Source organism: Quercus robur, chromosome 5, assembly GCF_932294415.1.
Source record: "Quercus robur chromosome 5, dhQueRobu3.1, whole genome shotgun sequence".
Classification (NCBI taxonomy): Eukaryota; Viridiplantae; Streptophyta; class Magnoliopsida; order Fagales; family Fagaceae; genus Quercus; species Quercus robur.
In genome coordinates, this window is record NC_065538.1 from 26,631,587 (window position 1) to 26,657,423 (window position 25,837).

The following is a 25,837-nucleotide window of genomic DNA, read 5'->3' on the forward strand; positions in this document are numbered from 1 at the left end:
ATATTCATTACAAGGGAAAATTTGTGATTAAGATACCACATTGTCCAATAACTTGTAGCGACGTGACATTCTTCATTTTTATTTCTTTTTAGGTGGTGGGTCTAATGTGTTATATTTTGCCTGTGGAGACTGCAATTAGAATTTCCACTTAGTGACTTAGTGAATGAGGGTCCCAAATGCCATGGTCAAATGGCCTTTCTAGGGTTCATGGTTTACTTGACTGAGTATATTTTTGATGATGTTTGTTGGGCTATTAGGCTGCAGGACTACTACTGTTTCTTTTTGTGGGTCTTGATTTGTTGGGTTACCTCTAAAAATAGAAAAGATTGAATTTATTGACTTGCCTAGTTTTCCATCGCCTCAACTTAGTTCAACTCATTTCGACCTGATTGAGCAATACAATCGAAGGGTAATAGATCTCTTAACATTGGTTTTGGTGGTAAGAGTTAGGCCCAGGAAAACTTATTAGAATTAATACGGTTAGAATGTTATTAGTTAATTTGTATAGAAAAATTAATAGTATTAGTGAGGATTACTTTTTTACCAATGACGCATTGATTTGTAAGGCTTGTATAATAATTTTATTTATTTATTTATTTTGTATACTTAGTATCACTCATATACAATTACTCACCTATGAGTAAAACAAAAAGTTATAGAATACTTAGTGGGATCCCAATTAGGTGAAAAGAGGGGGTACACATCTATCATAGAAACATTTTATGATTACCTAAAAACACATTATTTATTTAGTTTTTTAATATATACAATATATAGAATTTTAATCAATGGTTTTTTGGTGTAGACAAGATTCAATTCCAAATTCTTATTTAATGATTAGGTACTTTACTAATTGTGTTAACTCAAACCCACTGCAATTGTTATATTTATTGAATATTTTATAATTATCGTAGAAAAACACTACAAATAGAGAAGGAAGCTAAGTACACATTAATTATTGTATAGAAAAATTAATAGTATTAATTAAGTTTGTAAGGATTACCTTTTTTTTACTTATGACACATCAATTTGTAAGACTTAAGTATAAATTTTTTTTTTGTATATTTAGTATCACTCATATTCAATTATTCAACTATAAGTAAAAAGAAATAATATATAATACTTAGTGAGACTCATTATTAGGTGAAAAGAGGAAGTACACATCTTTCATAGGATTATTTTATAATTACCAAAAAACATATTTATTTATTTAAATACGATAGAATTTCAACTTATGGTTTTTTTTTATATAGACTGAATTTGAATTTTAAATCTCTTATACAATGATAAAACTTTTTACTAATTGAACTAATTAGATTTACTACATTTATTATATTTCTAGAATATTTTATAATTACCCTAAAAAAACACTACAAATAGAGAAAGATGTACAAATTAAGTATTGTGGAAACATTTTATAATTACCAAAGAAAAAAATCATTTATTGTATACGAGAAAAATCACTGCAAATAGACCTATTTATGGTAGGAATTAATAGTCTATACAAGTAAGTAATATAATGTGCTCTAACAAACATGACTTAAGTAACTTCTCAAAACTTCTTAGCAAGAAGAAATTGCAATATCCCAAAGCCACTCTAGCCTTCCACCGTCTAAAGAGGAACGAAAAAAGAAAAAGAAAAAGAAAAAAGAAATATAAAACGAGGAATTGCTTCCAAGGGAGAAAAACATGTAAAGAAGAGCAATAATAATGAAAAATTCCATTTGAAAGTGTCTACATGCATGCAGTACCCCCTCACGTTTAGATCGAAACCCCTTAAAAGAAGAAGCTGTAGCCAAAGTATTTATTCAGAATTCAAAATATCCTTTGGAATCGTAGCTGGAATTTGTTCCTTTATCTCTCTTTTTCCTCCTTTAGATTTTCTTGATTCCATTTATCAAGGTTGCCAGTTGAGAACACGAAAAAGTACGTACACGGCCCTCCACTTATTCCCTTTATCCACTAAGCTCCTATATAAATACCCTCATTTCACATATTTCCTTCACCAACCTCTGCAACCCACTTCTACATCCTCACTTTCTATAATATTTCAAGTTATTACATTTTCTTGAGGTTCGTTCTTAATTTCATATCTTTAGCTTAATTAGCTCCTTCTTCCTTATCTAGTAATGCATTTTAATCTTTCTTCTCACTTTGAAAGCTCCTTCAAATGAAGTTATTGTTGGCCTTACTTCTGAATCTTGGCCTCTTCTTAAGCATTATTTTTCCTTTGTTAGGAAAAAAAAACTTGTTTTAATGCAATTCTAGTAACACAAAGTGATTAATTTCTTTTAATATAGTTGTACATTTAGTAAAGCTACTACGTGTGGGAGAACTATCATAGAGGCTGAACCGGCATGTCACTTTTTTAATGCAATCTTTTTTTCTTTATATTATAACTTTTATATATACACACATAAACATCTAGTCATATCATAACTTTTTATATACACACAAAAACATCTAGTCATATCATAACTTTTATATAAACACACATAAACATATAGTCATTTTACATGCCAAAAAAAGGGTCATTTGATAATTCCTTATTTATCTCACCAACTTTATCAAAATATGTTATCATGCCCAATAAGTTAGTCAATACTTTGGGGTTCATTTTTTAAGGAATTCTTTTTTGTAATTATCTGATATGTATGAGATGAAAAATTATACAAACCTTGAAATTAAAGAGGTATTTCATAAGAGTTCTTGACATTTACATTAAACACAAAAAATAAAAACTAGCTAAAGAGCAACTAATTTAGATCAAGTCTTAATATATAAATAGAAAACTAATGTGTTATTAAATTATTCAAAGCCACTGAATTCATTGAGTGATCAAGCAGGAAATATGAGCAGGCCAGGAGATTGGAACTGCAGGTCATGCCAGCACCTCAACTTCCAGAGGCGCGACTCGTGCCAACGTTGCGGGGATCCCAAGTCAAGTGATAGAGGTGGTGACTTTGGGGGCTTTGGTGGGAGAGGAGGGTCCTCGTATGGGTTCAGTACTGGTTCTGATGTTAGGCCTGGTGATTGGTACTGCGCTGCTAGCGCCTGTGGAGCACACAACTTTGCTAGCCGCTCAAGCTGCTTCAAGTGTGGAGCATTCAAGGATGACTCATCTTCCGGTGGCTATGACTCTGATTTCTCTCGCTCACGAGGCTTTGGTATTGGGAGTGGCGGCGGAGGCGGCGGCGGTGGCAGTGGTGCTAGACCTGGATGGAAATCTGGTGACTGGATTTGCAGCAGGTGATTTTGAATACTTTGTACATATAACGTCCATATTTTCATATATGATATACATATTTTTATTGATTTTCACATTTAAAAATGTTGAGAATCAATACTCTTGTTTGTTCTTTACCTTAAAAAATAAATAATAATAATAAACTATATATAAATAATAATAAAAGTTTTGAAAGATAAAAGAAAAAGATGATAATAAACAAATTCTTAGTGAAACTATTGAAGTAGCACGTTAATTTTCCATGTCAAAATGGCTGGCTATAAATGTACAACTTTGTTTTTGGTTAGGCCGCCCTTCTTTGGCGGTATGTGAATAATATTAAGACATTAATAGTAAAAGACATTACTTTTAGGTACTGAATATTCCAATATCTTTGACTGCTTTAATTTACATGTTAGCATGATACTTTAGTGTTTGAGTGGCCAAAAGTAATTGCATGCTTAACCATCTAGCACGACTAATTGTAATCTTTATGTGGGCGTTCTTTTTCTTTTTTTGGACAGGTCTGGATGCAACGAGCACAATTTTGCGAGCAGAATGGAATGTTTCAGATGCAATGCCCCAAGGGACTCGTACTAGACATGTTATTCCAATTTTGGGTGAGTAAAAACCTACATTGTCATGTCTAATTATAGATTGTAGGTTGTTGATGTAGAAAGTTATAAAATTACATTAAAAATTTTGGGTAGGTAATTGACATTTATGACTAATTACACACTATATACATCAATCTCATTTAATTATGCTAATAGTGACATTTATTGCTTTATTTGCAGGCAATGCAGTCAAGCAAGAGAGAGCATATCATAGGCTATCATTACTTTTCGAACATTATTTCTTTGGATTGCTAGGGTTCTTATGGTCAACATGGTAGACCCATCTTCTCATGCAGCTACATTCCTCAGCATTTTGCTAAGCTTCCCATAAAAAAAAGTATAACAATGTAGTTTGAGTGTTTTGAGCTTTCGATTATATATCTTTTGTGTAAGAGTTTATATTTATTGTATGGTGCATGGTTTTTATTTTATAATGGAATTGATTTCGACCTCTTTTTCGTGACTAGAAATGATGTGCATGAACTTCAAAAGGATTCTCTCTCTTTCTCTAGACTGACTGATAATGTGATGGGACTAGCTAATCTAACTTTAATTGAAGACTGCTTTAATGAAGTGGTCCAAGAAATGTTTTGGCAGAACTTTAAGCATTCTTGTTTCTTGAGCATCAACCAAAGCAAAATATATCCAATGGGCAATTGAAAACATGCCACCGAGCTTAAGGTTTAACACAATATTCCTCTCAAGTTAGGTCATCAAGAGATTCAAAAAAATATATGTATAAAGTTCACTTTAATTTTTTCTATAAATAAAAAAAGTTCACTTTAATTTAAGGTGGGGAGCTTGGGAAATAGTGATTGATTCCACTAAGCATAAACAGTCTAAAAGAGCGTAATTATTCTCTGGTTACAGACAGAATGCATTATTACTTTAAAAGTACATGGAGCAAGATCAAGTTTTTTAAAGTTGAAAAAACTGCCTTTGTCTTTTTACATTTTTAACTCTTTGTTTCAATTGTGAAGTTAAAATGTGATATCGACCCGTCCGGAATTTCTTTTAGCATCACTCATGCACATTGTGGCGTTAAAAGTTAAAACATCTCCGGACACTTAGTCTTATGAGATCTTAATGATGGCTAAACAGTATAGGGATGTAGGAAATTAAAGAACATAACGAAAGAAGTTAGTCACAATCTAATCATATCAAACACAAGGGTAATGCTTTTTAAATCAAATTATGTCTCCTTCGGGGTGAGCCAAGGGTGAGAGGTGGAGTTACTTCTTCAATCTCGTATTTCTATAATATATAAGAGAGATTGATTGTGAGAAAATTTGCTTCCATCTAATTAGAGCACTTAATTGACTCAATGTATACAGTAAATACACTTTATACAGTTAATTTTTTAATATTTTTGTTTTATTTTTCAAGTTATAATGTAATAAGGTCAAATAGGCTAGTGTTTTTATCAAATCTGTCTAATGGTAGTCTTGCCACGTAACATGATACCCATTTTTTCTTTAAAAAAGAAAGTCATTCAATAATAGGATCACACATGACAATAATTTTGTCATATTCACTAACAAATCAAATTTTATAGAATAGTAACTGTATTATTGTAGATATCATACCTCCAAAAACATAGTATGGACCATTAAAAAACTATGAAAAATAAATGTAGTTTTGAAAAGTTGATGAATATAAGGTAAGTTGCAATTAGGTGATGTCTGAATTATATTTTTCTCTAGTTTGTTTCCATTTATAATAGTTTTATTTTATATATTTCTTTTTAATAGTAGGGATTGCAACAAGGTGAGGTAGAGTTCGATCATGGGTGCCTTGTCCCTTCTTTAGGATAAAAAATAAACCCACACAAGGTTGGAACAAGACTAGCTCAAGGTATTTTTCCCTCTATAATAATGAGGTTTCAACATTTATGAGATTGATATGAAAAAGATAGAGGTTATATTTTTGGGAGAGTCCCAGTAAAGAAACAAGTGTTTTAATGAATGGTAATAGAATATGTACAAAAATATAAAAAACATTACATTATATAAAATAATTTAAATACATATTAAATAAAAGAATAGGTAATTATCTCACATTGCTTAAGAGAGTGTATTGTATGTAGTATAACTTGCGCCACCCTTCCTTAAAAGTTACCATGGCTTTTGAGTAGAGTTGTGGTGTGCCTTTGTGTTAGAACCCATTTCCATCTCCCTTGTGTGTGTGTGTGTGTGTTTGTTTCTAAAAAAAAAGAATGGATAATTGTCCCACATTGCTTAAGAGAGTGTGTTGTGTGTAGTATAACTTGCCACATCCTCCCTTAAAATTTATCATGACTTTTGAGTGGAATTGTAATGTGCCTTTGTGTTAGAACTCCTTTCTCTCTCCCTTCTATGTATTTGTTTCTTCAAAAAAAAAAAAAAAAAACATATATACACACGGTTCGAGGCAACATGAGGTGAGGTAAGCAAACTCGTCCATGCCCGGAAACCTCTTTGAAAGAAGAAAAATCCATGCAAGATAAAGTGAGTCAAGTGGGACATGGAATTTTTTCTATTCCTAATTGATACATTTATTTTAATACTGTAGATAATGGAAAATTTTCTCTTTATACGTCAAAACTTCATTAAATATACAAAGAATACCTTCCTCCTTGAAAATATATTTTTAAGGCTCAAAGTTTATATAAGGAATACAAGGGCAGGCATAAAAATGAAGAAGGAAAAAACAGTAATTATACGAGCTTAATTTTTTCATGTAATAATTTATGGTTTTTTATATAAAAAAAATTATGTGTAAACGTAATAAAATTTTAAAATAATTGCAATAAACTTCAAATTTTGATATTGTTGCTAAGTTAAAATTTAAAATTTTAGCTTTAGATGTTTATAATATTGTTCTAAATTCTTAGAATTTGAACATCTATATTAACCATGAAAGCTCACTTAAAGCCTATTTGGATTACGTCTGCGTCTGGACGTTTCTATGTTTTTGCTTTTTTTTTTTATTTATTTTTTTATTAGCGCCTCTTGCACTATTCATGGGACATGAGCAGTGCATTAAGGCAAAACTACAATAACCCAGCAGCAAACAATAATCCAGAAATTATTTTTTTATAATTTTCAGTTTTCAGCAAAATAAGCGGTATCCCAACGCATACTTAGTGTGTAAAATACTTGTAATTATTTAGACCCCCAAATTCAAATTTTCCAATCCGAAGCTTATATTCAAAAAATTGATGTGCGGAATGATAAATATAAGCAATACCCAAATAGGCAAAACACTCTAAATCATAATTAATCACAAACACAGCAACAATTAAAAGGAATAGAGTAGGGAAGAGAGAAGCAAATACAAAGATAACACTAGCATGTGTTATCGAAGAGGAAATCGAAAAACTCAGCGAAAAATCTCTCCGCCGCCTTCCAAGCAATAAAATAATCCACTAGAAAATTAGTTAGGATACATGAATAGCAATATACCCTCCAAGCCTAATCTATTCGATGCATGTAAGCCTTCCAAGCTTCTTACTCCAACAAGGTTACGCTAAACTGTGTCTTCTTTAGCTTTCCGGATCCCGCAATAAGCTCCATATTGCATCCACCATCCTTGGCATCTTCCAATACTTCCCAAGCTCCAAAAACGCCTCTCAACACTTTGAATGGGTGTGAGTAGTGTTTGGGTACAAATCTCCTCTCAATGGGTATAATAATGGGAGAGGGAAGGAGAAGAGACTACAAAGATTTCTCTCTAAGAATGAGTAGCTCTCTTTCTAATAAGATGGGTGTGTTGTAGAAACCTCTCTTAGGGTCTTTCTCTCAATAAGCTCCTTACAATTTTTGTGGGTAATGAGGATATATATAATGTGAGTGATGGGAATACGAAAAGTCACAATTTTCAATAAAACAGGGGAACTTCGCAGGTCACTTGCGACTGGTGCAAGTCGCGAATCCAAGTCGTGAGTTAACCTCCTGGACAGGCTGTACTGAGCTGGACACTTGGCCTGACTATTCACCTTCTTGCATATGCTTCTCATGTAACCTTTAATTGTCTTGATCAAATCTTCACCACTTAATTCTAAACCCATTACAAATAAATCCCACAAAAATATAAGGAAATAAATTTATGTAATTATAACACTTTTTATCATGGAATAAGCCAACACTAATGTTATGAGAAAAATCATAACTTAACAAAGCATAAAAAAGCAGAGATTCATGCAAGTTATACTTTGAATCTATCTTATTACTAAAATCAATTGATGTAATCATAGTGTAATATTAAAAAAATTTAGCAAAAAAAAAAAGTGAAATATTAAAAATGAAAATATTTTCTATATATATAATAAATATAATCTATATGACAATTGGACAGTAGCCATTTTTTGTTAGGACTGCCATCTTCCTTGTGTCCTGAAACGATCAAGGTAGGAAAGTCGACACCATCACAAGGCGGAATAGAGAGTGACAACAGTGGTGCATAAAAGATGGTTAATATCGGCTATACCGGTCATAATGAGGGTTTTTTTAGTATCAGTTGGTACAATAAAAAATAATTAAACAAATTAAAATTTTTATAAAAAGTTCTAATATATTGAGTTAGTAAGAGAAAATGAGTACTTGCCCTTAATTTACAAACTATGCAACAAAAAACTATGCAACAAAATGTCTTTGTTTTGAAATTATTTATCAAAATAACCTTGTTTTTTAAACTCGATTTTAACAAAATCGAGTTCTGCATAAAACTCGATATCCTCAAAATCGAGTTCTCTGTATATTTTTAAGTGGAACTCGACATTAGCAATGTCGAGTTCTGCTTAAATTTTCAAAAAAATTTAAGTGACAAAATATGCATGCAACTCGATATTACTAATGTCGAGTTCTACCTGTAACTCAATTTTGTTAAAATCGAGTTTAAAAAATAGGGGTATTTTGCTAAAAAGTTTCAAAAGATGAGCATTTTGCTACATAATTTGCAAATTATGAACAAATACCCATTTTCTCTTAAGTTAACATTCTTAGGTTAATAGTTGGGCTTATGTAGTATGTGGATTTTAAAGCGATCAAAAGTAGAATACGTATACTTTTAGAAAATAAAAAATGAAACACGTTTGTTTTTAAAAAAGAACCTTGAATTAATGAAGGTCCTTGAATCCACAAGAAGAAAAGGGTCAAGAATCCACACAAAAAAAAAAAAAAAAAAAAAAAAAAAAAAAAAAAGAGAGAATAACTCTAAATTTTTATTAATCTAAATCATCAATTGTCCAAAAACTTTTACAAACATGAGGCTTATTTAAAATACCGTAAAACTTGATAGATAAATATATATATATATATATATATATTCAAAAATAAATCCTAATTAATACCTAATTATAATGTGAACTTAATTTGACATAAAAAGCATTAAAAGCCCCTAAAAAAAAGAAAATAATAACCCTAAACCTTAAAATAATGAAAATTACATAAAAATAAATTAAATTGTACATTATGCCTTACATCATATATATAATCTTGTGCATGCGTGTGTGTACATAATAATAACCCCTAAATAAGATTTTGGTATTGATCGGTATTGAAACGTATCGTTCTCTTGGTCAAACTAAAACAATCTATAGTACAAAATTGACCTCCTTGAGTACATGGGGTTGAGAGGCAATTTCATGGTGAGTGTGGAGGCTTATGATTGGGATTGTTGGAGATACGGCTCTGGCTGTAAGCACTTAGGCCTACGCCTAAGACCTTACTTATCTAAAAAATTTATAAAGGGTCCCAAAGCCCCCCATTACATAAAAACAAAGGCCTCCAAAATATCATTTAAAAGCTTACAAGCATATCTAGAAAGCATTTCACCTTGGATTCCCTTCATTGACCTCATGTATATATTTAGAAAGTATGCCTGATCTGGACTCAAAAGCAACTAGATATTCACAACTGTCTCCCCCAGCACTCCATGCCATATATGCTTTAAGCAAGATTCTTTTCTTCCTTTTAGACAAGCTTTATGTTCAAAATTACTTGGTGCTAGTCAAGCAGTGTCCCATTCTAGCGAGGAAGCCAATTACACGGCATGTCAATCGGGGCCCTGGATGTTCTCATAGTTGCGTGCAGTAAGGCAATAGTCCTCTTTTTAGAATATTATCATATGAAAAGCATAACCAACAAATATAAAAAATCATCGAAGGACTATGAATTATATAATCACCAAGACAGACACTTCTTTTCATTAAAAGGACATATTTTAGTATGGCTGATTTTCAAGACAAAACTAGGCATATATATTTTAATGTTTGATTATTTAGATATTTTGAAATAGGGATTGAGTTCAAATTATATACTTGATTTAAATTTTGACAATATTACATCACTTGATATTATAGATGTGCATTTTGAAAAATATATCATCAGATCACATTTTTTTCTTGCAAAATTTCAAGATGATAAAAAGATTATAAAATGATAATTTTTTTTTTAAAATTATGCACTAGACACGAGTTTATAAATAGAAAAACAAATAATATTTGATTGGTACAAAATTTGACATGAGCATATTAAGAAAAATGAGATATTATGATATGACGTGGGATTTTAATACAATAAAAAAAAAAAATTTTGGGGGGGGGGGGGGGTGTTTGTGTTTCAATTTGAGTTTAAGGTCTTAATTAGCAACAATGATAATGGTGGTTGTGCACTTGTGCCTTCAATATTTCACAAAATTGTTCAACCTATCCTATCCCACTTTTCCACTGACTAGAGAGCAGAGTACATACAGATTTTCTTATGTGTCAAAAACTCAGTTTTATTTTATTTTTTATTTTTATAATTCATTAATTGGGGGATGTAAAGTTTAAAACCCCTAGAAAACATAGTGTTTAACCTAATTTATTAGCCAAGTAGTTGCTTAGGTTAATTATTCAGATCTAAGTTAAACATTCATCACAAAAATCATGCACAACGGAAATATAAATAACACAAGATGTGATGACCCAAGAAAACTAATGAAACAAACTAATTTCAAGGTAAAAAAACATGGAAGAAACTATCCCTACAGAACAATCCATTATATAAAATTGAGATTTGTAGTAAAGTATACCAATTTGCAGTAAATCTAACATAGTTACCAAACTGAGCTCTAAACCCCTCAGACTTCTTTGATGTGGACTTTCTCGAACATGAACCTCCAGTTCATGTGTTGATCTTCAGTATGCTTGATAGTTGAAGCTTGTTGCAACTTTTACTCCACCAGTACTAGCAATATGCGTGTGATCTCCAATAGGTGCTTGAAAGAGTTAGAAGGTACAATAACCAGTGGCGGAGCTAGGGATTTATATTTGGGGGGGCCATGTATAATTTTTTTTTTTTTTTTTTTTTTTGTGTGTATGAAATGTAAAATAGTAATATATAATATTTCATAATTGAGTATGTATAAACCAAAGTATATTTAATTAAAATTAAACAATCATGAGACAAAATTAAAAAAATGATTTAATATCTTTAATCAACTATAAAATGGGCAAAGTCTTAAAACATACAATAACATAAAAGCTAAACATCTTTGTTCAAAACTATAACCTACGCTCTTTAAGAGATCTAAAGTCATCAAATATTGAGTCAGTAGTGAAGTTCTCAGCAATTTCCTTTTCAATGTAGACAACTAAGTTATCTGAGAGAAACTCGTCCTCCATTTTGTTGCGCAGTCTTGTTTTAACAATTTTCATAACTGAAAAGGCTCGCTCACCAGTTGCTGTGGACACTGGAAGAGTCAAAACAAGGCGAATCAATCGATCAATAAGAGGATATACTTGTGACTTTTCTATCTCTACTAACCTTCGACATAATTCTGCCATAGATGACAAATTTTGAAACTTCAAATGATTTTGCACATCATGCTCAAATAGCTTCAATTGAATTTTCAAACTAGTCCTATCACGCTCAGAAAAATCAAGAGGATAATATTTCTCAACAAGACAACATATATCATCCACATTAAAGGATTTGTAAGCATCCTTTGGATCCAAAGCAGAGCAAAGTGTCAAGAGTTCTATTGGTTGTTCACCAAACCTATTGTCAAGCTCTTGTAGTTGAACATCTATTGTAGCATTAAATATATCAAAATGATAATGATGCTCCACTGTAACATGATCCCTTTTCTTACGACTTCTACCTTCAACATATTGAGCACTTAGATTTGGAATATCAATTTCAAATATTTTGGAGAATCCTATGACATTCTCAAGAAAATTATCCCAACCATCTACTTTTAAATTTTGGATGAGTGCCTTTGTTGTTGAAACTAAATTTTGGGCATTTGAGATGTCTTGAGATTTCTGCTTTAAAGCTTGACAAAGAACATCAGTAATACCCATGATTTCCTTCATTAGATGTAAACTAAATATAAACTCAAATGAATTAATCATTTTATGAGCTACATTTGCATCTCCACGTTGCAAGTAGGTGGACCCGTCTTCCTTTATATTTTCAAGCACCAAACAAGTTGGACCAAACATCCTTATTAGGCTACAAATAGAATTAAAATGAGACCCCCAACGAGAATCTCCAGCCTGTTTTAGAGTTCCAATTTGGTTTGCTCCTGTTCCTGTTTCAAGTTCATCAATAGCTAACATTCTAGCAATTTCTGCAGCTTGAGTAGCTCTTAGTTCATCATTACATTTACAAGAAGAACCAACTGTAGTGATAATGAAATTTAAATTCAAGAAGAATTCATGGATAGGGATTACCTCTCTTGATGCAGCAACTAATGCTAATTGTAATCGATGAGCAAAGTAATGCACATAGTATGCATAAGGACAATCATTAAGAACTAAGGCTTGCAATCCTTTCCATTCACCACACATGTTGCTAGCACCGTCATATCCTTGTCCACAAATATTTTGAATGTCAAGACAATGACAAGAAAGAATAGCATATATTTCGTTCTTCAGGGTCAATGCAACAGTTTCTTTAACATGAGAAAGATCAAAGAAGTGTTCTTGTATAAAGCCATCATTGTCAACAAATCTCAAAACAAGAGCCAGTTGCTCTCTCTTTGACTCATCACGTGACTCATCAACAATAATACAAAATTTGGAATCCCCAATGTCTTCAAGAATCTTACTCCGCACTTTACTTGCAATAACATGCAGAATCTCCTTCTGAATTGTAGGTGAAGTGTACTTAGTAGATTTAGGAGCATTTTCCAAAACAACTTGTGCAACCTTATCATTATAAGATGCCAAAATTCTAATCATCTCAAGGAAATTTCCTCGGTTTTTTGATTGAAGGGTTTCATCATGACCTCTAAAAGGACACCCTTGAAAGGTGAGCCACCGAACAGTATCAATAGAAGTTTTCACCTGCAGTTGATTATTTAGAATTTGTTCAGAACTTTGCACATTCATCACTTTATCTATATGCACTAATTCATTCAATAGATCATCACAATATTTCACAGCATTGTTGTGGGGTGAGCAAGGATCTTCTCCAACATGATTCAAAAAGGCACAATTCTTTCCATTATTGACTTTTTTCCAATTTCTAAATCCTGTGAAAGTAAATGCATCACAGCCAGGGCATCTACTTCTTTCCATGGTAAAGAGATAACATGGCAGACAATATGCAGCATCTTTAGTAGGAGAATACTCCAGCCAAGAAGAAAATTGAGTGAACCAAGAAGCTTGAAAGCAACGAGGATGCTTTTCTCTAGAAAATGGATAGTTTGAAAGACGAATTTGATATGGTTTAGCTTTTAAATAAGCACGTCTAACTTCATCACGTATATTGGCTAGATAGTTATACATTTCAATGCACTCTCCTAGATCTCGTTTTAAAATTCTAACATCAACTTCATTGGAACTAAATGGTGAAAATTTTAAATGAATTTCTTCAAGTTCCACTTCCACCACTGACGGTCTAGAAGGATGTTTTTTGGGATCAATTCTTGGAGATTTGGAAGGACGCTCATTGGAAGTTAACGCTTCAACATTAAAACCTAAAAGTGTACTATTTTCTGAATTACTGTCTTCAATTTTTTTGAAGAATGAGTCAATAGTCCTAAACTTGCCCATGACCTAAATTATTACTTATTAAATAAAAGACAAACAATCATTTAAATGTCAATACATAAAAAAAAAAAATATATATATATATATATATATAGAATAAACAACAACTAAATACATGAATATATATTGTCTATAATATATTGATTATTATAATAATAAATAATATATTATAAGAAATTTAAAAAAGAAAGCAATGAAAAAAAAAAAAAAACAAATACCTGGAGCACACGGTGACACAGCACAAGCATAAGCTGTCAAGCACAAGCACAAGCACAGAAGCTTCACAAAATTGAGTCACAAATTGAGGGGCCCACAGCAATAGCTTACTGACAATTGTAATGAGAAAGGGACAAATTTAGTCACTTTTTATGGTCTAAATTCAACACATATCACGTTTACCCAAGAAAAATTGAACATAGTACATATATTTAACCATTGCAATTTTGGAAAGTGCAAAACAAAGAGACAAAATCTTTACCTTTAAACAAAGAGACAAAAATTTTACTTTTAAACAAAGGGATGAAAAGCAAAGAACTAAAATCTGAAAAGATTAAAAAAAGAAAGAAGAAGAGGGCGAAGGTAGACGGCAGTGCAATGGCTGTGGCGAGAAGGACTGAAGGAGGTTGAACTGCTGAAGGCAAAGAGAAAGAACTGAAAGAAGAAAAAGAAGAATGCAAAGCCCAGGTCCTCAACGGAGACAGAGAGAGTGAGAGAGAGAGAGAGAGAGTCACCTGTTGAAAGATTTTTTCTGTTCTGCAACTGCAAGACTGCTGCAATTGTGTGGCGGCGTGTGGGAGAGACAAAGTTTCAGACTTTTCAATTTTTTTTGCCGTGTACAAGTAAGCCGTATGAAAATTAGAATTTTTTTTTCTCTTTTATTTGTTGAGATAATTGTTTTTTTGGCCTAATTTGTTGAGGTAATTGTTAAAATACCTGTATTCGTTTTAAAGATGCTAAATGTGTAATTATTGTAATTTGTTTACATGTATTTGTGGATTATATTTTATTGAAATGAAAATTGTATTTATTTTTAGACTTTATATTGGTATATTATCAAGGATGGGGGGGCCAAAATGACAAAATTATTTAAGATATTTAAAAAAAAAAAAAAAATTGGGGGGGCCAAGGCCCCCCTCAGTCCTCACGTGGCTCCGCCACTGACAATAACCTCACAGATTTCACAAGAGTAACTCTTCAAGACTTGAAAAAAGTGTATTAGGGTTTCCCTTATATACCAAGTATTATTGGACTCAAACCCTAAACGTTTCGTAGGCTATTGGGCCTTATTTAAAATTTTGCAGATTCATAGCTTCGATCGAGATTAATCAAATCTCTCTCTTGATTGGTCGAGCTTGACAGTTTTCCAATTCTTCTTTCTACAACTTGTATGTTCTTGAATCTTGACTTCTATCAACTTGATCTATATCTAAAACACTTCATAGACTATATAATCTATTCCTAGACAATTTTTTGTTCTCGGTTTGCCAACATACAAAATATTTAGATATTTTGATCAAGGAGAAAAGAATTTTACTATTCTTAAAAACTCAAAGTTTGGCAGCATCTTTCTTTGACTATTCTTAAAGTTTAATTATGACACGCCCAGTCAAATATTGGTGTTGGAAAGGAAAAAAAGTTGAATATTTTAAAATTCATTCTAAATTCTCCATAACTTAGCGTGTGAATCACTGGACCTTAAGTGTATCCAATGGCTTGTTTGAATATTGTTTATTACTGAAAATTAAAAAAACTATACAAAATATTTAGATATTTTGATCAAGGAGAAAATAATTTTACTATTCTTAAAAACTCAAAGTTTGGCAGCATCTTTTTTTGACTATTCTTAAAGTTTAATTATGACACACCCAATCAAATATTGGTGTTGGAAAGGAAAAAGAGTTGAATATTTTAAAATTCATTCTAAATTCTCCATAACTTAGCGTGTGAATCACTAGACCCTAAGTGTATCTAATGGTCTGTTTAGATACCGTTTATTACTGAAAACTGAAAAAACTGTAGCGAAATAATTTTTAAATATATGAATAATGCCGTGGGACCCAATTTTAAAGGTTTTTTTGCTAAATTCCGTACTTGTGAGTCCCGTGAATAGTGCGCGGGACCCACCATTTTTCAGCAAAACACAGAAATGCACGTTCAACGTGTTCCAAATGCACACCAAAACTTATCGAACATATCTAGAAATAGACGTTAACTTATCGAGTACTTCAAGTGCACTCTCAGACATATGTCAACAAACACCTCCAATATTAGAAAACAACATTTTCATAAAATGGAAATGCAATTGCAAGTCAACCTTTCTACATGTATGATGGCTTCTATCTTGATATATAAATTAGGTATGCATGTGTTATTATTATTATTTGAGAAACCATGTCTTATTAATTTACTTTGATAAAATTACAATGTGTTCAACATTCCAAAATAAGTTTTTTTTTTTTTTTTTTTTGGGGGGGGGGGGGTGGTGGAGGTGGGGATGGGGAATGGGATAATTTTCTCATATTTTCAATTTGAGTTATTAATTGTTACTAGTTGCAAATGCACGCGATGTGTGAGAATAGTTAACTAGATTATAATTATGGAATAATGTATAATTTTTTCTCTAAAATTTGTTAAAATAAATTTGTTCTCCCTAAAAATTAAACAATTTCTAAAATTATTTCATCTTTCTATCTATACTAATATAGTATTCTATTATTTTGGGTGTGTTTGATGGATATTGTTCGTTTATGAAATGGTCTATGTTATACTTTCTAAGTATTATTCTAATTCCTCGTTCTTAAAGGAGATTATCATGATAATAAAAAATCATAACAAAATTGCACTTTTTTTTTTTTATAAGAAATACTCTCATTTTATTAAGTTGCGAAACAGTACATAACATCTTGAGAAACTGAAGATGCGAGGAAAGGTGGACACTCTTCCATCCAAGTTAATAAAAAGTCAATATTCTTTGCAAAAGCAGCTAAAGTATGAGCTAGTTTATTTCCCTATCACCTCACGTGAGATGATTGGAAAGTACGAAACACAGGAAGTCTAAAGCAAAAACCTGAGACCACGGTAGAGATAGAGACCAGGGCATCAGTGGGGTTCTCCATAGCATGGCAAACCAACGTGGAATCTGACTCGAAAATGACATCTCTAACTCCTAAGTCCCATGCGAAAATAGTGGCTTCGTCCATTGCCTTTGCTTTCGCTTCCAAAGGATCCATTGGAAGAGGGAGGCATTTGCTTAAGGCTGCGATGACAGATCCAACGTGGTCCCTAATGATCACACCGACGCCAATCATGCTGAGTTGGGAGAAGACTGCAGCGTCTACGTTAACCTTGTACCAGGGAAACGCAGGTGGGACCCAATGGCCATCCATGGCTTCTTTGAGCTAAATGGGCCGTAGGTGAGCAAGCTGAAAGTCATGTAATATGGAGTGAGCTCATCTTAGAATTCCTTGCGGAGTTTGTCGTGCTTCCCCCAAGCGGGTTTTGTTTTGGTTGAACCATGCACTCCATGCTATTGTGACTACCAGTTCAATAAGTGTGGTGTTCGTGTGCTGTTTGAAGAGTAGATACCAGATGAGATCCATGAAAGACCTATGAATGATCCCAGTTCTCTCCAATGGTATGTTCGAGAAGGTCTAAAGTTCCTTAGCAACATTACACTCCCAAAATAAATGTCCAACCGTTTCTGGTGCTAGTGTGCAAGCCTCACAGGTGGGGTCGTTAATAACCTGTCAATGGTAGAGGTTGGCTTTTGTGGGAAGTATGTTGTTGCATGCTTTCCATGTAAAATTTTTTATCTTGTTGGGTATGTGCAGGTTCCAAACATGGTGCCAAAACCAGGTTTGCTCATTGCTTTAAGATGTCTCGGCTGAAGTAGAAAGCTGAGTGATGGTTCTTGCAACTTTGTATACACTATTGACAATAAAATGCCCCCTAGGAGTGAAAGCCCAAATCATGTGGTCCCTTGGCTTGTGGTGGCTTAAAGGAATGCTTAGGATGGATGTGGCATCTTTATGGAAGAAAACCTGATTGATCAGGTTGAGATTCCACTGTTGTATTTACAAGCAGTAAGGTTGGGGGTGTAAGGACACAAAAGGTGGAAGGTCTTGGCAGCCAACGATCCGTCCACACTCCAATGGACTTACCGTCTCCTACCTGCCAGCGGTAGCCCGATTGCAATAAACTGAGCGAACAAAATACTTCGCCATGCAAACGATGGTTTCATGCCCAACTCAGCATGTAGGAAATCTATATTTGGAAAATAACGGGCTTTAAGTACTCTATGGACCAATGAGTTGTTTATCTATAAACACTAGCCTTATTTAGCTAAGAGAGCTAGGTTGAAAGCCTTAAGGTCATGGAAACCCGATCCTCCTTCTTCCTTTGGTGTGCACATTTTTCCCCAACTCAATCATGCCATTTTATTTTTACCTTCCTTTTGGCCCCACCAAAATCTTCGAATCATTCTAACCAATTCATCACATAAGGAATCTAGAATTTTTAAGATGCTTATTGTGTATGTGGGAATAGCTTGTGCAACTGCTTTGATGAGAACTTCTTTACTTGCTTGGGATAACAGTTTTTCTTTCCAGCCAGAGAGTTTGTTGTCAAGCTTTCCTTTAAAGCTCTGAAGATGTGCTTCTTTGATCTGCCCACTAAGGATGGCAAGCCCAAATAAGTCTCATGCTGCCTGATCACCTCTGCTCCAAAGCAAATTTTAATCTCTTCCTGTGTGTCCCATGGGGTGTTCCTGCTAAAGAAAAGAGCTATCTTCTCCTTATTTAGCTATTGGCCAGAGACTTGCTCATATATAGTTAAAAGATGCTCAAGATGGCTGCATTGTTCTGGTGTTGCTTGGCAAAAAATGATGTTGTCATCAGCAAAGAATAGATGAGATATCCTCAGTCCAAGTGGGCAAAGTGATACACCCCGAAGTTGTCCAGCAGCTACAGATTGGTTTAAAAAAGCTGAAAGTCCCTCTGCGCATAAAAGAAACATGAAGGGAGAGATAAGGTCCCCTTGTCTCAAACCCCTAGACGAGATTATGTGACCTTGGGGTTTCCCGTTAATCCTGATAGAATATGTAACAGAGGTAATACATTGATTATAAGTTTCACCCATTTATCATTGAAACCCATTTTTTGCATGATTTTCTCTAAGCAACCCCATTCAACACGATCAAAGGCCTTGCTCATATCTAATTTTAAGGCCATCTCACCAACCTTACCACTTCTTTTTTTATTAAGGTGGTGTATAGTTTCAAAGGCAATAATAATATTGTCAGTGATGAGGTGGTTAGACATTGAAACACTTTGGTTTTCACTTACAATATGGGGTAGGAAGCACTTCAGCCGATTAGCAATGACTTTAGAGGTGAGTTTAGAAATAACATTACAAAGACTTATCAATTTGTACTGAGTTACTTTGGTGGGATTTTTGGTCTTTGGAATGAGAACAATATGTGTTTCATTAAAATTTGGAGGAATAATACCCAAGTTCAAGAAATCTAGAACAGTTTTGGTGACACATTCACTAGTAAGAGACCAAAAGTGTTGATAAAAGAGAGGGGGCATACCATCGGGACCCGAAGATTTTTTGGGATGTATCTTTTTGAGAGCTTTATGGACTTCTGTAGCTGTGTAAGTCCAAGTGAGAGAGGCATTCATCTCTTCCGTGACCACAGGTTGGATAGCATCAACCAGGACTAAGGTATCAGTAGGCCCATTAGAGCGAAAGATGGTCTCAAAATAATCCAGAGTGATGATCTTAGTAGTGTGATCATCCTCCTGCCATTGCCCTGTTGCATCATAGATGCCCTGAATGGAGCTCCTATCTTTTTGGTTTGATGTTTTCTAATGGAAGAAGGAAGTGTGGTGCCACATTGTATTTTCAGCATCTAGCCATCGATTCAAAGTCGCTCGTACCTCCTTGATTTCAATATCGTTGCGGATAGGATGATGCTCGAGGACTTGAAGCTTTTGGTTTAGTTTCGTAATCTTATTCCCTATGTGACCAAATTCAAGTTTATTCCAAGCAGTCAGTCGATCACGGCAGCTAGCATGACAGTTGGTGATTATAGCACCATCCAGCTTGTAGAGACCTTTGTGCCATGCTTCTTGGATGATATCGGCACACCGTGGGTCTTGAAGCCACATGCCTTCAAAGCAAAAGAGGGGTTGGGAACGTGGTTGTCTAGGTCTGGAGTGCTGCATCTAGATGGTAAGCATGGAGTGATCCAAAGATGACATTGAAACATGATGGACAGTGGCATTGGGGAAAAGCGACTTCCAGGTTGTGTTGGCCAAAGCTCCGTCTAGCCTGATATGAATACGACCTTCCACAGGGTGATTACGGTACCATGTGAATGGAAAGCCAACGTATCCAAGGTTAATGAAATTACAATGGTGAATGGCAGTGCAAAAACGATCCATTTGGCGCGTTGGCCGTAGGCAACCACCCATTTTCTCGGACTGGCTTGTAATCTCATTGAAATCACCAATGTAGAGCCAGGGAAGGTGATTGTTTGTTTGAGAGATTCAAGAAGAGTCCAAGTTTCCTCACACTTGCTAGTTTCGAGGTGCCTATAGAAACCTGTCAACCTCCAACATATTCCTGTCATTTCACAAAACACATGAGTATCAATAAACCAACGTGAAAAATTTTTGACATGTACCTTTGTATCTGATAAGCCACCACTACGACCCTTATTAGAGACCATGAGAGCCTGATTGTAGTCCCAGTTTTGTTTCTTGGTGTTCATTTGAGCCGTGGAAAGTTTTGTCTCCATTAAAAAGACACAGATGGGAGCTTCTTGTTTCCATGCTCTCTTAAGAGTGTTAATTATTCGGGGGTTCCCAAGCCCGCAACAATTCCAATTTAGTACACTCATTGGACTTGGCGGTGCTGCTAGGCAACCACCGTCGATCCTAAATTGTCTAGCACAGAATTTTCCAAAGTATGTGTATCATCTTCAAGTTTCTGTTTCTTGTCAATGGACGTTGCATGTGCATGGGACTATTCCACGGGCTTGCGTTTTGGTCTAGCAGGAGGTGAGTTATGTTTTGGGTCCATGGCTTTGTCCTTGGACTTGCTTTTTGGTTCAACAGAGAGGGGGGGGGGGGGGGGGGGTGGGTGCGTGAATTAAGTCCAATACCAACAAAATTGCACTTAATATTACTCAAATGATAGTTACACTCAAATGCATAATCAATATTGTGTTTTGATATAAATTCAATTCTCACTTACAAAATAACTAAGTATTAACTTAAACAAAAATCAAACCAATTAAAGCTATAAGAGGAAAAGAGACTACTTGTGACAAGGAACTCAAAAAATACAACACCAAAACATATTAATCCAAAATAGAGTTTTTAAAAACATAATGACTCATCAACCTAGAGCGAAGTTGCAAGAAAAAATATAAAATCAAGTGAGAGAGAGAGAATAATAATATTTTCAGGATAGAGTGTGCGTGAAGAAGGGGTGAGTATTAGGACTACATTTGTTTTTTAAGACCCCAAATACTTGGCTGTTGCAAGTTAGTTGCAGGTGTGGATAGTTGATTTTAGATATGTGTGTGATTAGAGGCAGTAAGAGTTAGTTGGTTATGAAGTTGTCAGGACATGTAACCTCCAGTACTAGATTACATGAACAAACTATATAAGGGAAGTTGTAATCTGTATGACACTATGCAAGTAATAAAATGTCTTTAGCATCCTTCTCTCTTATCTCCCTTATTCTCTCTTTCTCTGTCTGTTTCTATCTATATTTCTCTTAAGGAGGATTGACTCCCTCGAAGTAGTCATATATATCCAATTTTTTCTTTTTTTCTGAGAATAAAACTTTTATTTACATAAACAAGATACAAATTAGGACCAAAGAAGTCAAAAAAATCTATTTGAAAGAGACTAACGGCTGAGAACATGAGCAGCCTTGTTAGCCTTTCTAGGAACCCAGTTAAAAGAAGAATTATGGAACTAAACTAGCTAAATACTTAGTTTCCTACAAAAGCTGAGTCAAATTTTCCCACAGCAGCATCACAATTTTCCCAATAATCCACTATTTAATCAAAAAGCTCTTAACATTGTGTATAACATAACGAATCAAGCTTTCGCTGGTTCGAATTGACTGAGATTGATTTATTCAGTGTTTTTGATTTTAAGGAATTTTTTGGGAGTGTTTTAAGGGTAGGTATGGGTTGATTGCAGATTTATAGAATTTGTATTTAATGGTGAGGGTAGTTGGTTCTTGGGGCTTAATTGAGTGCAATTATCTAAAGTTGGTGTTTAGTTCCTAAGAAAGTTTAGGGGCTTTAGTTTTTTTTTAATAAGTAAAATGAAATAAAATTAAACAAAAATTCTACTAGTAAATTTATTAATTGAAGACTCTATCTCGTTCAGTGGGTCCAGAAGTCATGTGTCCTACACGTGTAAGTATTTTTTGTTGAACTTAACACCAATACAAACGACATAGGAGACATTGTAGCAACATTCTCAAATTGGGGGATGATAAATCAAACATTTCCAAAGTTTAAGGGATAATATAATCAAGGTGAAGTTACTACAACAAAATATATCTTTAGTGATGAAATTTAGTGACAACATTTTTTTTGTCACCGAAAGGTAATGTATAGCAATGAAATACAAATTTCGTCGTCATTTATAAAAAACCAATAACTTTTGGTGATGAAAATAAATTTTGGTCACTATTAATTGTACTCAAAGTGGGGCGCAGATTTTGATTGCTTTACAGCGACAAGTTTTTTCGTTGCTAAAAGTTTAACCTTTTGGTGACGAATAATTTCATCGCTATAGGTTTACTAGAAACAAATTAGGTGATGAAAATAATGGTTTGAGTGTAATAAATAAAAAAATTAAAAAAGAAAAACCTGCTGATAATGGTTTATGTGAAAATAATATGGGCCCGTATTAATGCATGAGCAATTCATTGCTTTTATTCACAAATGTTAAACGATTTATACATATAACAACCTACATAAGTAGACAACTCAAAACTTTAGGGGTTTAGTGTTTTATGAAAAAATAACATGGGGTTTTATGTATTTCTCCCTATCTTTTAAAAAAATAATAATAATTATGGGACGATACCTAAATAAGTAATTGATGCTACCAGCTCCTTAACATATTAATTATACTTTTTTTTTCTTTTTCATATTTTGTTAGATATGCTAAATTTTTGCTTAAAAGAGAAATTAACTTTTTTTTGTAAATTTCTTTTTCATACCATGGTAACGGGTAACTATGTAATTTGAAATAGAATTGTACATGCCTATAATTACATCTAAGAATCACTGATATAGAAGTAATATGTTAATTCATTGAGTATGTAGTCAATTTAGATTTATTTAAAAACTAATCTTAATAACTTGCAAATAAAACTTCTAGAATACACCAAAAGGATCATTATCATTTTTTGTTAGTTTGTTGAATAAACGACATTTATAGTATAAATTAGGTTTAACTTATACTTAATGTAATTTTAAACAATATTATACTACTTTTTTTAATATAAACTTTAACAAATCTATCATTAGATTACATTTTCTTTTTTATAATTTACATGCTTCCAAATTTTAAGATGATAAAAAAATCAATGATTATTTGATTGATCAAATGTTTAAATTTTAAATTTTTATATTTAAAAATTATACATGAAAGATGAGGTTTTGGATCAAATAATAGATAGCATCCAATTGACATGAAATTTGACATATGTTTTAAGAACATAAAGAATATGTTATTTACCAGTGGGATTTTCAAAATGTTAATCCAATATGAAGTTCTCAGGTACGTAGCATTGTTCTTTCTCAAAAAAAAAAAAAAAAAAAAAAAAAAAAAAAAAAGGTATGTAGCATTGTTTAAAGTGATTATCATTTAAAATAGATGTTGTGGGATTCCAAAAATATTAAGCACCTATCTCACCAGACCCAAAGGCCAACCTTAAATAAATTATTTTTCTTTTAGTAAAAATACAATTTGCACCCTCTAATCAATGGGTATTAAATGGGGGTATGATTTTAATAATATAAAACTTTACAAAGCATGAGAATGTGAATATTGACCATTTAAAAGGGAATTCATAAACCCTTAAAGTGAGAGTCTAGGCGCGTAGGCATTTGGATTCTCTTGAAGTATTTGTAATTACATGTAGGAATGTTTGAAAATTTAAGAGGAGAAAGGAATCGGAAATGACTATTTTGATCCAAACGCAACCTTACAACGCACAAACCAAACCAATAATATGACTTCATTTTTTGTTATACATAATGTAAATTGAAGAATAGTTTTGTCAAGTGATGACGGACCTGCCTCTTCTCACAATCCTTTCATTCCCTTCTATTTTTCTATTAAAAATTGAATTAAAAGTCAATTTTACTTAATAATTCCCCTTCGTAATATTTCAAAAAATGACACAAATACTCAGTATATAATTTGTTAATAAGTTAGGCACAATATATTTTTTTTTAAGACTAATCATCTACGTTTTAGTTAGAAAATTTGTACTCGTAGTAGGTATTATATATTGCATATGAACTTGGTATTCCCCGATTCTCAAGAATCAATGATTCAATTTCTCCTTTAGGTACTCTTTCTTCTTCTCCATCTTTTAGAATATGTGTAAAATTTATGCATGAACATATGTGTGCAAGTGTTTTGGTTGTCTTATTAGATGGTAAATTTTTTATTTTTTTATTTGTTCACATTATCATTCAAGATTATAAAATGTGTACTTATTTATGGAATTTTAAAAGCATGATCTCTGTATACAGACAATTTATACACTTAAAACACTTACTTAAATTAAAAACTGATAAAATTCAAACACTACTACTTGTACCCTTTTTTCTCCCATTCTTTCTTCCTCCTTAAGTTCTCGAATCTCCGTTGATGTTTTAAAAGTAAAAATCAAGAAGGAAACCAAAAATAAATAAATAAAATACCAAGTCTGGGTTTGCAGTTCTAACTTCCATCTCTTTTTAATGCAACTTTAACTTCCGTATTTGTTTAATTAGAAAATAGTAATATAAGCCCATGAATCAAACTACTAACCTCTATGTATACCATTCAGGCAAAGTGCCTGTTTGTTTCAGCTTTCCCAACCCAAAAAGCCCGTTTTGAAAAAAGCAAATACAAAAAGCCCGTTTGATTAGGTATAAAACGCAACTTTTTCCAAAAAGTTACGTTTTGGGTTTGTGAAGAGAACGCACATTCGCAGAATGGAGATCTGATGTGCATTTTGGAAAAGCTCCTGTGCGTTGATGAATCTATCCGTTGGGTTATTGGTTCAATTATCAAATTGCCCTCACTTTTACTTAAAACTCTAACTTTGCCCTTTCTCTTATCCCTCATATTCTTGCTCCTCTGTTATAGACCAACACCAATCAAGAAAGTATCAATCAAATACAAACACAGCACCACCCAATTATCACCGGTCTACCACCACAACTCATTTCAAAATTTGATATTCCAAACACAAAATCAACAAAATCAAACCAAAAATAACTCAAAATCAACACAAAACAACTTAAAATCAACTCAAACCCCATCGGAAAACCCATCCCAAACACAACTCAAAATCAACCCAAAACAAAATCAACTTAAAATCAAACCCAAAATCCACAGAAAATCAATTCAAAATTAAACCATTAGCTGAAAACCCATAACCCAAACCCAAAATCAAAATCAAATACAAACCCAATGGTGGTAGAGACTTAAGGGATCTGAGAACTAAGAAGAGAGATGAGGGATTTCCTTATGAACATTTTTGCGAAAAGGACTTCAAAACCAACGATGTCACCTATATTATTTTTCAACATCAAGAAGATGAAAATATAATATGAATTGAGTTTATGAGCTAGATGAACTAGACAGAGAATACAATCGCTAATTAAGATTGACACCTACTTAAAGAAGATGGTGTAGGTTATGTTACCCTGTA

The 25,837-nt window shown here is 33.1% G+C and overlaps 3 protein-coding genes across 3 annotated transcripts; 1 reads left to right on the forward strand and 2 right to left on the reverse strand.

The window, feature by feature from the left end:
• Positions 1–1,910: 1,910 nt before the first annotated feature.
• On the forward strand, positions 1,911–4,313 carry LOC126725651 (uncharacterized). The gene is made up of 4 exons (XM_050430462.1): positions 1,911–2,073; positions 2,847–3,249; positions 3,751–3,846; positions 4,024–4,313. The coding sequence occupies exons 2-3, from the start codon at positions 2,852–2,854 to the stop codon at positions 3,824–3,826; spliced, it is 474 nt and encodes a 157-aa protein (XP_050286419.1). The 5' UTR covers positions 1,911–2,073; positions 2,847–2,851; the 3' UTR covers positions 3,827–3,846; positions 4,024–4,313.
• Positions 4,314–11,368: 7,055 nt separating this feature from the next.
• On the reverse strand, positions 11,369–13,867 carry LOC126728031 (uncharacterized). The gene has a single exon (XM_050433913.1). The coding sequence runs from the start codon at positions 13,865–13,867 to the stop codon at positions 11,369–11,371; it is 2,499 nt and encodes an 832-aa protein (XP_050289870.1).
• Positions 13,868–16,875: 3,008 nt separating this feature from the next.
• LOC126728032 (uncharacterized) lies at positions 16,876–17,250 on the reverse strand. The gene has a single exon (XM_050433915.1). It carries the CDS (start codon positions 17,248–17,250, stop codon positions 16,876–16,878), a length of 375 nt encoding a protein of 124 aa, XP_050289872.1.
• Positions 17,251–25,837: the final 8,587 nt, after the last annotated feature.